The following is a 12,439-nucleotide window of genomic DNA, read 5'->3' as shown; positions in this document are numbered from 1 at the left end:
TTAGTTGCAGAGGATGCTATGAAATTCAACAATAAGTTCTTTTGTTTTATGCCCTTTAGAAGGAAAACACACACACAAACACACATTTACACATTCTCCTTTAATGAATATACCCATACAGCATCTATCATGCTGCATGGCATCTAGAAGACACTCAACGTGTTGAACGTTCCTAAGTCCTTACAGATAAGTAGAATTTGTTTTAAAAAATCTAGAGCTTCTAACACATTTTATTTAGTAGATTATGTAGCTCAGTCATCCATATTTCATTGTCTAAATTGATTTAAATTTTATGAAAGAAAAGAACATTGTAATCAGGTAGAATGTAATACACATAAAAGCTGTATAAAGCACTTAACACTGGAGATGCATATATAGATGTACTTATATGAAAACATCAGTTTAGTTTAAATAAATAGAAAGTGAAAAGTCCACTGATGAAATCAGTGTAAAAATATATAAGTATCGTTAAAAATGTAGAATTGATAATTATCCAACTACAGTAAAATGACAAAGCAAGTCCTTCAATAATAAAACAAACCAACCAGTTTTCAATATGAATTGGCTAGAGCGTGTACACATCAGTGTGTACCTGTGTGTATACCTATAATTGTTAACATAACAAAAGGGAATGTCACATTCTTTATATAGAATCAAAAAAGCCAGTGAGGGGCACCTAAATGGCTCAGTTGGTTAAGCGTCCTACTTTTTTTTTTTTAATGTTTATTTATTTTTAGAGAGAGAGAGCACACAGGAGGGGCTGAGAGAGAGAGAGAGAGAGAGAGAGAGAGAGAGAGAGACATAGAATCGGAAACAGGCTCCAGGCTCCAAGTTGTCAGCACAGAGCCTGATGTGGGGCTCGAACCCATGAACCATGAGATCATGACCTATGCCCATCACCTGAGCTGAAGTTGTATGCTTGACTAACTGGGCCACCTAGGCTCCCCAAGTGGCTGACTCTTGATTTCTGTTCCAGTCATCTCATGGTTTGTGAGATGGAACCCTGTTGGGCTAGGCACTCTCCCTTTTTCTCTCTTTCTCAAAATAAATAAATACTAAACTAAACAACAATAACAACAAAAGACAGGGGTGGCTTGGTGGCTCAGTTGGTTGAGCGTCTGACTTTAGCTCAGGTCATGATCTCGAGGTTCCTGAGTTTGAGCCCCATCAGGCTCACTGCTGTCAGCATGGAGCTGGCTTTGGATCCTCTGGCTCCCTCTCTCTCTACCCTTCCCCCACCTGCCCTCTCTCTCTCTCTCTCTCTCTCTCAAAAATAAACAAAACATTTAAAAAATTAAAGTAAATAAAAGTAAAAAAAACAAAGACAAAAATACCAGTGAATTACATTCCAATTTCTGGGTGTTGGGACTGGTGAATTTTGCTCTGCTTATTACATTACATGAGATAGAATTCAGGTGCTTAAAGACTGTTTTTCTTCAAAGCCCTTCCGAATGCTAGATTTCTAACGACTATTTTCTTCTCCAGGAGAGCACACAGCTGCTACAAATGCCGTCAGTGCAGTTTTACAGCTGCTGATACTCAGTCACTACTGGAGCACTTCAACACTGTTCATTGCCAGGAACAGGACATCACTACAGCCAATGGCGAAGAGGACGGTCATGCCGTATCCGCCATTAAGGAGGAGCCCAAAATTGACCTCAAGGTCTACAGTCTGCTCAATCCAGACTCTAAAATGGGAGAGCCAGTTTCTGAGAGTGTGGTGAAGAGGGAGAAGGTGGAAGACAAGGACGGGCTGAAGGAGAAAGTTTGGACCGAGAGTTCAGGCGATGACCTTCGAAACATGACTTGGAGAGGGGCAGACATCCTGCGAGGCAGCCCGTCATATACTCAGGCAAGCCTGGGGCTTCTGACGCCTGTGTCCGGCACCCAAGAGCAGACCAAGACTCTAAGGGATAGCCCCAATGTCGAAGCTGCCCATCTGGCACGACCTATATATGGCCTGGCTGTGGAGACCAAGGGATTCCTGCAGGGGGTGCCAGCTGGCGGAGAGAAGTCCGGGCCCCTCACCCAGCAGTATCCTGCATCGGGAGAAAACAAGTCCAAGGATGAATCCCAGTCCCTGTTACGGGTAGGAAGGTTTCATTTTTAAATAATGCACATATCTTGAAGGAAAACCGGGAGAACACACATTCTCTACATTTAGTATCATTTAGTCTTACCGGCTAAAACTAAATGATGTGTCTCAGTCTGGGGATTTATACCTACAAGGCCGAAGTGGAGGAAAGGAGCTCATGTGTGTTTGTGTGTACAATTCACACACTTGATACAGTGGTGGGCAGGCATTTGTTTGTCGTTGTTCTTAGCTCAGATTGAATGTTGGCTAATCATTCCTGGTGATTATGCAAAACAGTGAGGCCGCATTTGGAGAAGGGAGGTTCGGAATCCCAGAAGATTGCACATCTGTTACGTTAAAATAAGTAAATGACTTTTAAATTTTAAGGTGGCATGACACTGTATGTGGTTAACAAGGAAATTAGCGGAGATTTAAATCACTGGGAATGCAAAGCCCAGGGTGAGATGCTAATACAGAAATGTTTTTTAAAACTGACAGTATAATTATGTGCAAATGACAATGCTTGTTGTTGTTTGGTTACCAAAAAGGGGGAGGGGGGATGAGACCTAAGTGTGAATGGTGTGTGAAGAGCATCCAAAGAAAAGAAACATGCATTGTTATATGATCAGGCTTTTTTAGGAAGAAAGGCACAGTCCCATGCAGAAACACAAAACCTCTGAGAAGGATAAGATCCTTCCTTGATCTCTCTCTTCATGCTATGTAGCTGTGTCAAGAAATATTTTAGAGTTTGACAATTCATGGACACTTAGTAAGTGATGCTTTTGGCCTAAGGCACCACCACTTTGACATTTCACCTTGATGCTGAGAAAGGTTAAAGCCTTCTACATGATTTTGGAGCTTGTCAGTGCCTAGAAGGTAGGATCAGAAACCAGCTAACCTTCCCCAAAGAGTCAGTTAGGAAATAAGAGTTCAGCCAGCCCAATGCTTTGACCTGCAGGTCAGAGACCACTGAGGTCTCTCTGGATGGATTCTGCAGAGAAAACGTTCTCTTTCCGGGGTCTGCTTGACCACTGTGCTCTCATTTCCTGCAGATTCTCCAGCCTATCTGTGCTTCTCAAGTTTCTCTAGTGGAGTGGAGAAATGTGCCTTAGAGGTGTACAGTTAATTGTAAAAACCATTCCCTTTCCTGGCTGCACTCATGCCCCGGAGCCAAGAGAAGGGCTTGAATGGAGAAGAGCCTGTGCCCCTTGTACACTGAGAAACAAAGGATTCTTCCTGTAAGGAAGGAGCAAGTTTATTATAAGTAACTTTAAAAAGAAGAGAAACAGTGCCTGTGCCCTTCAAGAGGCCATTCAATTCAGGGAGCTCCTTTCCAATAAATGTATATGGTGGAGATGCAGTTGTAAATGTGCATGATTTTCTTAGCATGCCGGGACTCTTCTGGTCTCGAGTGGTGTTTGGTTTCTGGTTATAAGGCAGGAATGATAGGTCTTATGTTTTTAAATTTCATATTGCATCCGGAGAGTGTGTTGTAATGGGTGCCTGATATCCATATCGCTAGACCTCCCCAACCCTTTTTTCCCCCTTTTTAAAATGGTTTTCATCTGGGACATCTTCATTGGATACCAGATTGGTTGACTCTTTTAGATTATTTCTGGAATATTCCTTTTCTGCCACCATTTGTATGCACGAAGAATTTAGAATGATCAGTAATTTTTTATGGGGTTAAGTCTAAAACCTGAGCATAAGAGCAGTCTATTTTTTGAGCAGACTGGGTATGATAATACTTTTTGTAAAGTTGTTTTTCTCAATTCCTCCACTTCCTTAATTCCCTGACTTCAAGTTTCTGTTGCATCATCGTAACTGCCTCTTTAGTTCCTCCACGTTAGCTGCTGAGGTACAAAATCTTTGGTGAGACGTTGCTTCACCATGTTCTACAGACAATCAAATTCCTAACCGCAAGATTTATGATTTTTGAAGGCAATCATCTACTACATTTATATATATATATATATATATATATGTATATATGTATATATATGTATATATATGTATGTATATGTATGTATATGTATATACACACACACACGCACACACAAAGACTTGGATCATTCTTCCTTGACTTTAGTAAAATTTGACTCTTTAAAATTTATATTTTCATTGTCTTTGGATATTGCTTTTGGAAATCACCAGCTTTATTGGATATTTGGAATAGGAAGGGTAGCTAATTTAATTTGTGAAGTATTTAGTGTATTAAGTGAATTACAACTTTTTAATATGCACATATCTGGCCTGATTGGCTTTTTAAGACATCTAAAAGAGTTAAGAAGCAGAGCCCATTCTGGATGTGAATTTGACAAGAATTCTACCTTGGGGGTAGAAATTGCTATTGCTGAGTTATTATAGAAAATACATGCTTCTCAATTCATTTGTCTGCTATCAGAAAGGAGAAACTCAGCAGAGTATTGCCATCATTAAAACAATGCGCTTTAATTTTGTAATTGTGGAGGTCTAGTTATTAGTGAAGGTGTCCTGTAAAAATTTATAAATACACCATACAAATATGCAAATAGTTTACATGTTTTGAATGAAAATACAGTTGTTTATGGAAATGCATACCTGCAGAATGTAGTATTCATATTTGCGTATAAATAGAATGGAACTTGAAATTATCTTGCTATCTGGCATGTTTATTTAGAAGTAGTAAGCAACTTGAAAAACAGAAAATAGGTTTTAAAAGTTTTTTTTGTTGTTGAACAGTGTATACAATATAGCCTTAATAAAGTAAGTATATTTATAAATACATTCTACATATAGTTTTTAATGTTAAAAGTAAAAACTTGACTAGCAACTTTGATGACTATATAGATTGATAACAAGGGTTAAATATGATAAATTTGTGCAGCAGAGAATGTTAATTTAAAATAGTTCCTGGGCCCCTGGGTGGCTCAGTCAGTTAAGTGGCTGACTCTTGATTTCAGCTCAGGTCATGATCTCATGGTTCATGGGTTCAAGCCCTGCTTCGGTCTCTGTACTTTAAGTGCCCTTTCAGTGCAGAGCCCACTTGTGATTCTGTCTCTCTCTCTCTCTCTCTCTTTCTTTCTGCCCCTTCCATGCACTCTCTCAAAATAAATACACTTAAAAAAATAGTTCCAACCCTATGCTGGTGAATAGTGGAAACATTTTTAAAGAGCAGGCTGAATAAATTTAGGGCAATTCACAAAGGTTGTAGTTATAATGTTGCTTTCAGGATATTGGTCTTTCTGATACATGTTTTTAACTGGTTTCGTTATGCAATGTTGCTGTACTCAAAGTGAGGAAGGAGATATAAGAATCACGGAGAACTAGAATTTCAAAATATTTTCTCATTAGGTTTCTTCATTTTTTTCCTTTTTGTTTTGTTTTATGTAGGTTAGGTAAGCATTTGGCTTTTAGTTTTGTGTTCGATAGCAGATCATTTATATATATTTTGATTTGGTGAATATCTTTTATTTTTCCCTGTTACCAGTATGGAATTGATATTGTTACAAAACATTTTAAATTGTATATGTGGTCTGTGTGGACCATTGTGCTTTGAGGATGGCAGGGAGCATGTTAACATAAGCCTTATCTTCTAAATTGCTTTATGAAAATTAGTTTTTTGTTGTGTATTAAATACATAATATTCCTGTAAAATCGTTTTTTTTTCTTTTATGAGTAGGAAGAAACATGAAAGCCTTATACTCTTTGCTAGAAATAGTCCAAGTTTATATGAAGACTTTGTTACTCTTTTAAAACTTCTAGAAGGATCTTATAAACATGAATAAGTTCCTGAAAATGTTTTGAAAATGCAATGTTTTCATTTAAACTTAAAATTTGGCTCTGTGAAGAGGTTAAAATATTTAACATTTTCTGTGCTAAAAGCAAAAGTTAATTGGTTTTAAATATTCAACTTGTTCCTTTCTCATTTTAAACTAAACAGTGTAGTGTACTCAGAACTCAGTACAGGCGTGTGCCTTTTTCTGGCCAATTTCTTCTATGATGTATATTTACACAAAGGTATTTATTTATTCATTTTGTAGACAGACTCATATAAATGTAACTGTATTAGGCCTATGATTTCCTGAATAAGAAATACCAGATCTTATTCTTATAATTGACTTTTCAGATTGGATTTTATAACATAGCAAGTTACGGCTTGTAACCGATAACCATAGTAATAGGAACAAAACACCTGCCATTAAACTTCACAAAGATTTTGCCGATATCAAATGCATTTTTTTGTTTAATGGAATGCAGAAGTCTAACTGAGTTTAGATGGTAAATCTGTAGGGAGAGTTTGTGGCAGATCAACATCCAGGTAAACGTCTGCAGTCAGATGGATACCTTATCGGCTCCTAAGTCTTCTGTAGGTTCAGACACCCTACTTATCAGTCTGCTTTCTTCATGCATCTGGGGGAAAATGATTCTAGATTCCAGTGTAAATTTATTTAGGGAAGTCTGTCCGTTTCAACGTGTACGTTTTGCACCACTTGGTTTTTGCAGAGACCTTGAGCCATGGGCTCTGGGAGATCTGTTCCAAGTTCTGGGAGTTGAGTTCCAAGCTGGGCGCTGACTGTCAAAGGCAGGGCCTCCCAGGATCTCCGTTCATCTCACTCTTGGGATTAGAATGGCTGCTGTCCTCACAGAAGTTCTGTGCAGCTTAGTTAATTAATGTTTGTCAAGCCATTTGAGATCCTCAGATGCAGGGTTCTAGATAAGTGCAAAGTAGTATGATTGTTTGTTCGTTTTGTAAATATGATACCAAGACAGCACAAAGTAGATGTTATTTCCCCTTTGCTTCAGTGGTGTTAAATTTATAGTTTAAAGATTGTTGATACTGGACAGTCTATTGAGATGCAAAAATGTTCTTTTGGGGACGGTCCATTGGCAGCCAAACAGACGTTCAAACAAGTGACAGCGTTGAATGCCTTTACAACCAGTGACAGAAGATCGCAGGAACTTTTTTAACTAAAGATGATTTCAAGGGAAAAGCCTGATACTGTTTTTTTTATTCATGTTTACTGAAAATAAAAGCAGTTTTTCAGATCCATATAGGTAGCAGTGATGTGACATATGTACATATGATTTGTTCTAACTCCATTTGAACGTTTCCGTATAGATCTCTGTAATACCAAAGAGAACAGACTGTACCAGGAAAAATGGGAAGTGTACATCTCCATAATCACTGGTTGTAAAATTGTTGCTTTTGGGCCACATTGATAAATTTTCTCTTTTGGTAATTTTTGATGTTTTATTTGTTGATATTTGAATAAAATATTAAAAGCCATTTACTATATCTAGAGATTAATAATCCTTGTAGATGAATTTCTGTTGTTCACCGGTTAGAAAAGCGTATGATTGGGGTACCTGGGTGGCTCAGTTGGTTGAGTGTCCAGCTCTTGATTTTGGCTCAGGTCACGATCCCATTGGGCTCTGCCTGGAGCCTGCTTGGTATTCTCTCTCTCTCTCTATCTCTCTCTCTCTCTCTGCCCCTCTCCTCCACTTACTCTCTCTCATTTTTGACAGATTAGATCACAATTAAGACCAATCTGATACATACGTGTCTGGTTTTATTGACTTGACCAATGGGATTTTCTATTCCAGTTTCTTTTTTAGAAGTGAGTTCCATTGGTTCAAGTATTTTTGGGAGCACATTTTTTTTTCTTTTTTGTAACATAGGCTTTTTGTGAAGTCTGGCAGAGTTCTGCTGGCCCAAGTTTGTAAAGCAGGGGAAGCAGATGTATCTTTTAGTGAATTGGGCTGTGAGTTTGTAGTCACTGTGAAATGGTATCCTTCAGCACAGTATCTGTTAATTATTTCCTGTATAACTATCTTTTGCTTGGTTTCCTTTTCTCACAGACTGCATGAGTCAGGAGATAACAGGGCCTCAAAAGGAACCCATTGTTGAATGTTCTTTCTTAGATGTTGGAAATGAAGAGCATACAGAAGGTGGCCCAAGTTTCAGGAGCAACAGATGGAGAATGATTCAAAAGTGTGTCAGCCATGAGCTACATAGCCTTGATGCAAATCTAGTATTTTTCTGGCAAAGTCCAATTTGATGGACGGATTGAACTAAGTGCTGATTACCTAAAATGACAGGAAAGTTTTTTTTGTTTTGGATTTTTGTGTATTATTTGCTCCCAACAAAAAAGTAAATATTGCTCCCATTGTCATATTCTTTACTCTCTTTTCTCTTTGACTCTCTTAGAGAACTTCCATTAAGTATTTACACAAGGGACATTGATTACTAGAATGTTCTACCAGTTAACTCAAGGAAGCTTGATACACAGAATACTGCCGCTGGGAAAGTTTGAAGAACTTGTTTCTTTCATTTCATTGAAGCAACATTCTCATTTACAGATGTTTGTGATTAACTATGACATAAATAAAATAGAACCATAAGATGACTTTATTTTGGAAAAAAATCCACAATACTTGGTCTTAGGCATATATTTTTTTGTTATTAGTGATTAGGAGTAAAGCAAAGGAATCTTTTTTTATATAAATACAGGACTTTTGTGATGTGATAAATTGAGTGGTTGGTATCATTACTAATGTCAGAATGATCAGATAGCTCTCATGTATAATTTTGCATGTTAACATTCCTCTTTAAACAGATAGTTTCTCAATTTAGATTTAATGTGGGCATATTAATTATGAAAGCGGTGAACCATTTTATACCCTGGAAATTTACCTATTTGTAACATCATGATTAACCAGAAATAGCTAAGGATATATAGATGTATTTTTAATAGGCAAGATATACTTTATAATTTTACTAACATTTAAAAAAAGTCAAACCTTTATGAGAATTTGGATACCAGCAAAGGTTTTTAAAATAGATTTTTAACAAGCACAGTATTTTGTTTGAGGAAAATGGTAAGATCCATGATAGTATGGTGTGTTGAATTGCATTTGCCTATAGCATGACATGGTGTTTATATTTTGGTATTCAAGACTTACATTAAATCATGAAAAAAGTCTTGGTAGATAAATGTTCCATAAAATAATCTGTTCTCGGGGACTTGACTTTAGATGTTTCATTGGTAATGTAGTGGCTAGCACGAGAATACGTCCTAGTGCCCAGTGTGAATTCTTGAGGAGGAAGACAAAACCTGGGGGAACTACTTTACAACAACACTTGTACATGAAAGCATTCAAAAATAAAGAATTTTATTAATGTAGATGGGTATTTACAGTTACGTGATTTCCATGTAATTTAGCATTTCATTTTCTAGGATTAAAAGCTTACTGCCTTTCCATTAGTTTTATTATTAGATTAACAACTTTCATCCTCACCAAACCCTTTTGAGGTTGAAGCTATCATTATCCCTTTTATTTTGATGAGGAAACTGAGGCAGAGAGATTCATTAATTTGCCTGAAGTTGCACCACTTTCAATGGCAGAGATGCAATTTTGATGCTGGCAGTTTGACTGTAGTCCATGCTCTTAAGCATTGCATGGCTTCCTTTGATTCTCCATGGTCTGTTAATAAATGCTTGGATGACTTTCTGCAGTTTCAGAATGATTTGTTCCATCTAAGCAGACACTATATGTTTTGTGTGCAAAACAGAAAAATCACTTTTTGGAATTACACAAGTGATACATGCTTTTCAAAAAAGAAGTATATCTGTATTACCACACAGAGCACTAAAGAAAATGGAAACCACTCATAAGTTCCAACCCAAATACTTTTCTATTCATATATTGGCTTCTAATTTATTTTTATATTCATACAAACATATATTATTCAAGTATTTGGTCATTGTCTCACTCCGTCATAATTCTCTTTTTTTATTTAACAATATACTGTGGATGTCTTTCCCAACAACAAATATAAACCACAGTATTTGGCTTACTGCCTCCATGTTTGCTATGAAATAGTCATATCATAATGTGCTCAATAGATCCTCTCTTGATACACATTTAGGCAACTTCCAATTTTTACTTATAAAGAAACTTTGATGCACGTGCTTGTGTGTATTATTTTATTGTTTCATCATTTCCTTAGGATAGTTTCTTACAATTCCAGTTACTTAAATGAGAAAATACATGCCTGATGACAAATAGTGTTCAGTGTCCAAATCACCATCCTCTAAATGTGTCATTTAAAAAATATAAAATGAATTCATTCATAGATAAGGTGTAGAGAGTAACATCCTAGAAATATTAAATGTAGGAGTAAATTTTAAATTGTAAATGACTTATTTAATAATGAATGCAGGTAGTTAAGGAGAAGGCAAATAATCCTTAAGAGCTATTTCTTATCATAAATATGGTATATAACAAATGACCAATAGCCAGGGCTGTGGAATGATATGCTTACATATGCAGCATAGTTTATTTTGTAGAGAAATTTGTTTTCAAGCAGGACCCATTTTCTTAAGCAGACTTGAGTCATGGGTTTTAAGTGAAAGCAGTAGACTCAGGTAGGCCTGCCTTTTTCAGGGGAGAAATTTCTCTCTTTTTCTTTGTTTCATTCTGTTCTGGACAATGTTCTGCTGGGCTTCACAATTTCTCAACCCAGTTTTAAAGTTTTTACCTTCCTTGGTTGTTTAGTAGATACAGTGGGTAATGATGTGGGCTTCAAAGGAATATAGCAGAGAAGAAGTTAATATTTTTTCTTCAAAATATGGAATTTAATGATCTTCGTTTCTATTTATTGCTGAAATATTTATATTGATCCCATTAGAAAGTATTTTCTTTATAGGCTTTTTTGAATGTCAGATATAACATTATTTCTTTAGTGTATCTTAATAAAATATTAAAAGGACAGGAGCACAAGCATACTTTCTCAATTAGCATTGAGGTTGTGCTGATTATATGCCACAAATAAGTTTCAGGCTGCTCTTACCAATTAATGACATCTAGGAAAACATATATGATGTCATTTATATATACAGTTTAAGTCAAGCTTATCTATGGGAATTTGAAAATGTACAAATACTACATTTGAGAGAGCTATTCACTTAAAAATAATTACTTGCTGTTTTTTAAAAAAATTTCTTTCCTAGTACGTTAAAAAATGAAAATACTTTTTATAGACTTACAACTTTGTAGAAGCCTATCTGTTTTGCAAAGTCTGGTACAACGGAAGCAATACTGCCCATATTTTAGGAGATCCTCATGTTTGTTTTACCTTATTCTTAATGTCAAATTTATAACCTCAACCATGGTAATTCAAGAAAATCCATCTATTTATCCTGAGTTATATAACTTATTCAAAAGAAAGTTAGAGGTTTTTAAAATGTGGATTGTCTAGATAGGCGATCCTTGGTGCACAGATTATCCAGTTACTATGGCTATCAAAATTTTAGGCTATAATTTATGTGTGTGTGTGTGTGTGTGTGTGTGTGTGTGTGTGTGTGTATAATATTATATTTATATATGTATTTGTAGTTTTATATATGTTTATATATATTATATAATATATATTCTTAATATATATATAATATAATATGTATATAATATAGGATGGTTTGTAAGATCAAACTGAAATTTAGAGCTTGCCTCAAGTACATATGTGATTTAAATAGTTCTGAATACTCCAAAATCTATCCTAATTATTTTAGATATCCTTTAGTAGAATGTCTAGGCCATTGAGGTTACAGTTGGATTTGGAGGTGGGTGTGTCCCACCTTTAATAGGCTGTCTTTAGCTGTGATTCAAGCATGACTGGATTTTATTTTCTGGTAAAATTAGATTTTATGTAGTTTTTTTACTCTTCCCTTGTGATGTAGTGGAAAGAGTACTGGATTTTGGAGGCAAGGAGGCTTTGTATTCTAGACTCACTTTGTGACTAACTAGCAGTGTGACCCTGACTGAGTCATTCAATCCTTGTGCACTGTTTCCTTTGGAAAATTATAGAGATTGAAGTATACAGTTACTCATCTTTTGAAATTGCAAATTCTAGGGCCAAGTCAATTTTCCCTAAAACCTTAAACTTCCAAATATGTGAATTGACACCTGAGGCAACGTTCAGACTAAAATCTTGTATTTTAGCTTTTGTACTGCTGGTGTCCAAAGAGATGTCACAAATATTTGATATACATGTTCTCAAATCAGATTTCCCTCTAATGGCTGAGAATCCATGTTACTAAAAAAAAAAAACAAAAACAAAAAAACACTATCACAAGATAGTCTGAAATCTTCAGCAATTATATTCTTTGAGCTTATCTTATATAAGAAAGCTCATTCTTTCAAAATAAATTTGTTTCAAAGAATCATGTTATTAAAGGGGCTGCTTGTGAATGATGATAAAGGGAAGTATGCACAATGGAAATAAAATAATTCTGGTAAGAATATGATATGCTTAAAGTCTATTTCCTCACTTTCTTGGCATTGAGCAATGATGCCTGTTTTGTTCACAGTCAGATGTTCAAA

The 12,439-nt window shown here is 35.9% G+C and overlaps 1 protein-coding gene across 4 annotated transcripts in view; it reads left to right on the top strand.

The window, feature by feature from the left end:
- The window catches only part of TRPS1 (transcriptional repressor GATA binding 1), a 259,654-nt gene that overhangs the window by 78,807 nt on the left and 168,408 nt on the right, over nucleotides 1–12,439 (top strand). For all 4 annotated transcript variants that reach the window (XM_047842490.1, XM_047842488.1, XM_047842491.1 and 1 more), the window contains one exon: nucleotides 1,486–2,089. In XM_047842490.1, the coding sequence (XP_047698446.1) occupies nucleotides 1,486–2,089 (604 nt within the window). The remainder of the gene's footprint in view (nucleotides 1–1,485; nucleotides 2,090–12,439) is intronic.

This window comes from Prionailurus viverrinus, chromosome F2, assembly GCF_022837055.1.
Source record: "Prionailurus viverrinus isolate Anna chromosome F2, UM_Priviv_1.0, whole genome shotgun sequence".
Lineage (NCBI taxonomy): Eukaryota > Metazoa > Chordata > Mammalia > Carnivora > Felidae > Prionailurus > Prionailurus viverrinus.
The sequence above is the reverse complement of the archived record's forward strand: the minus strand, read 5'-3'. Positions and strand labels throughout refer to the sequence as shown.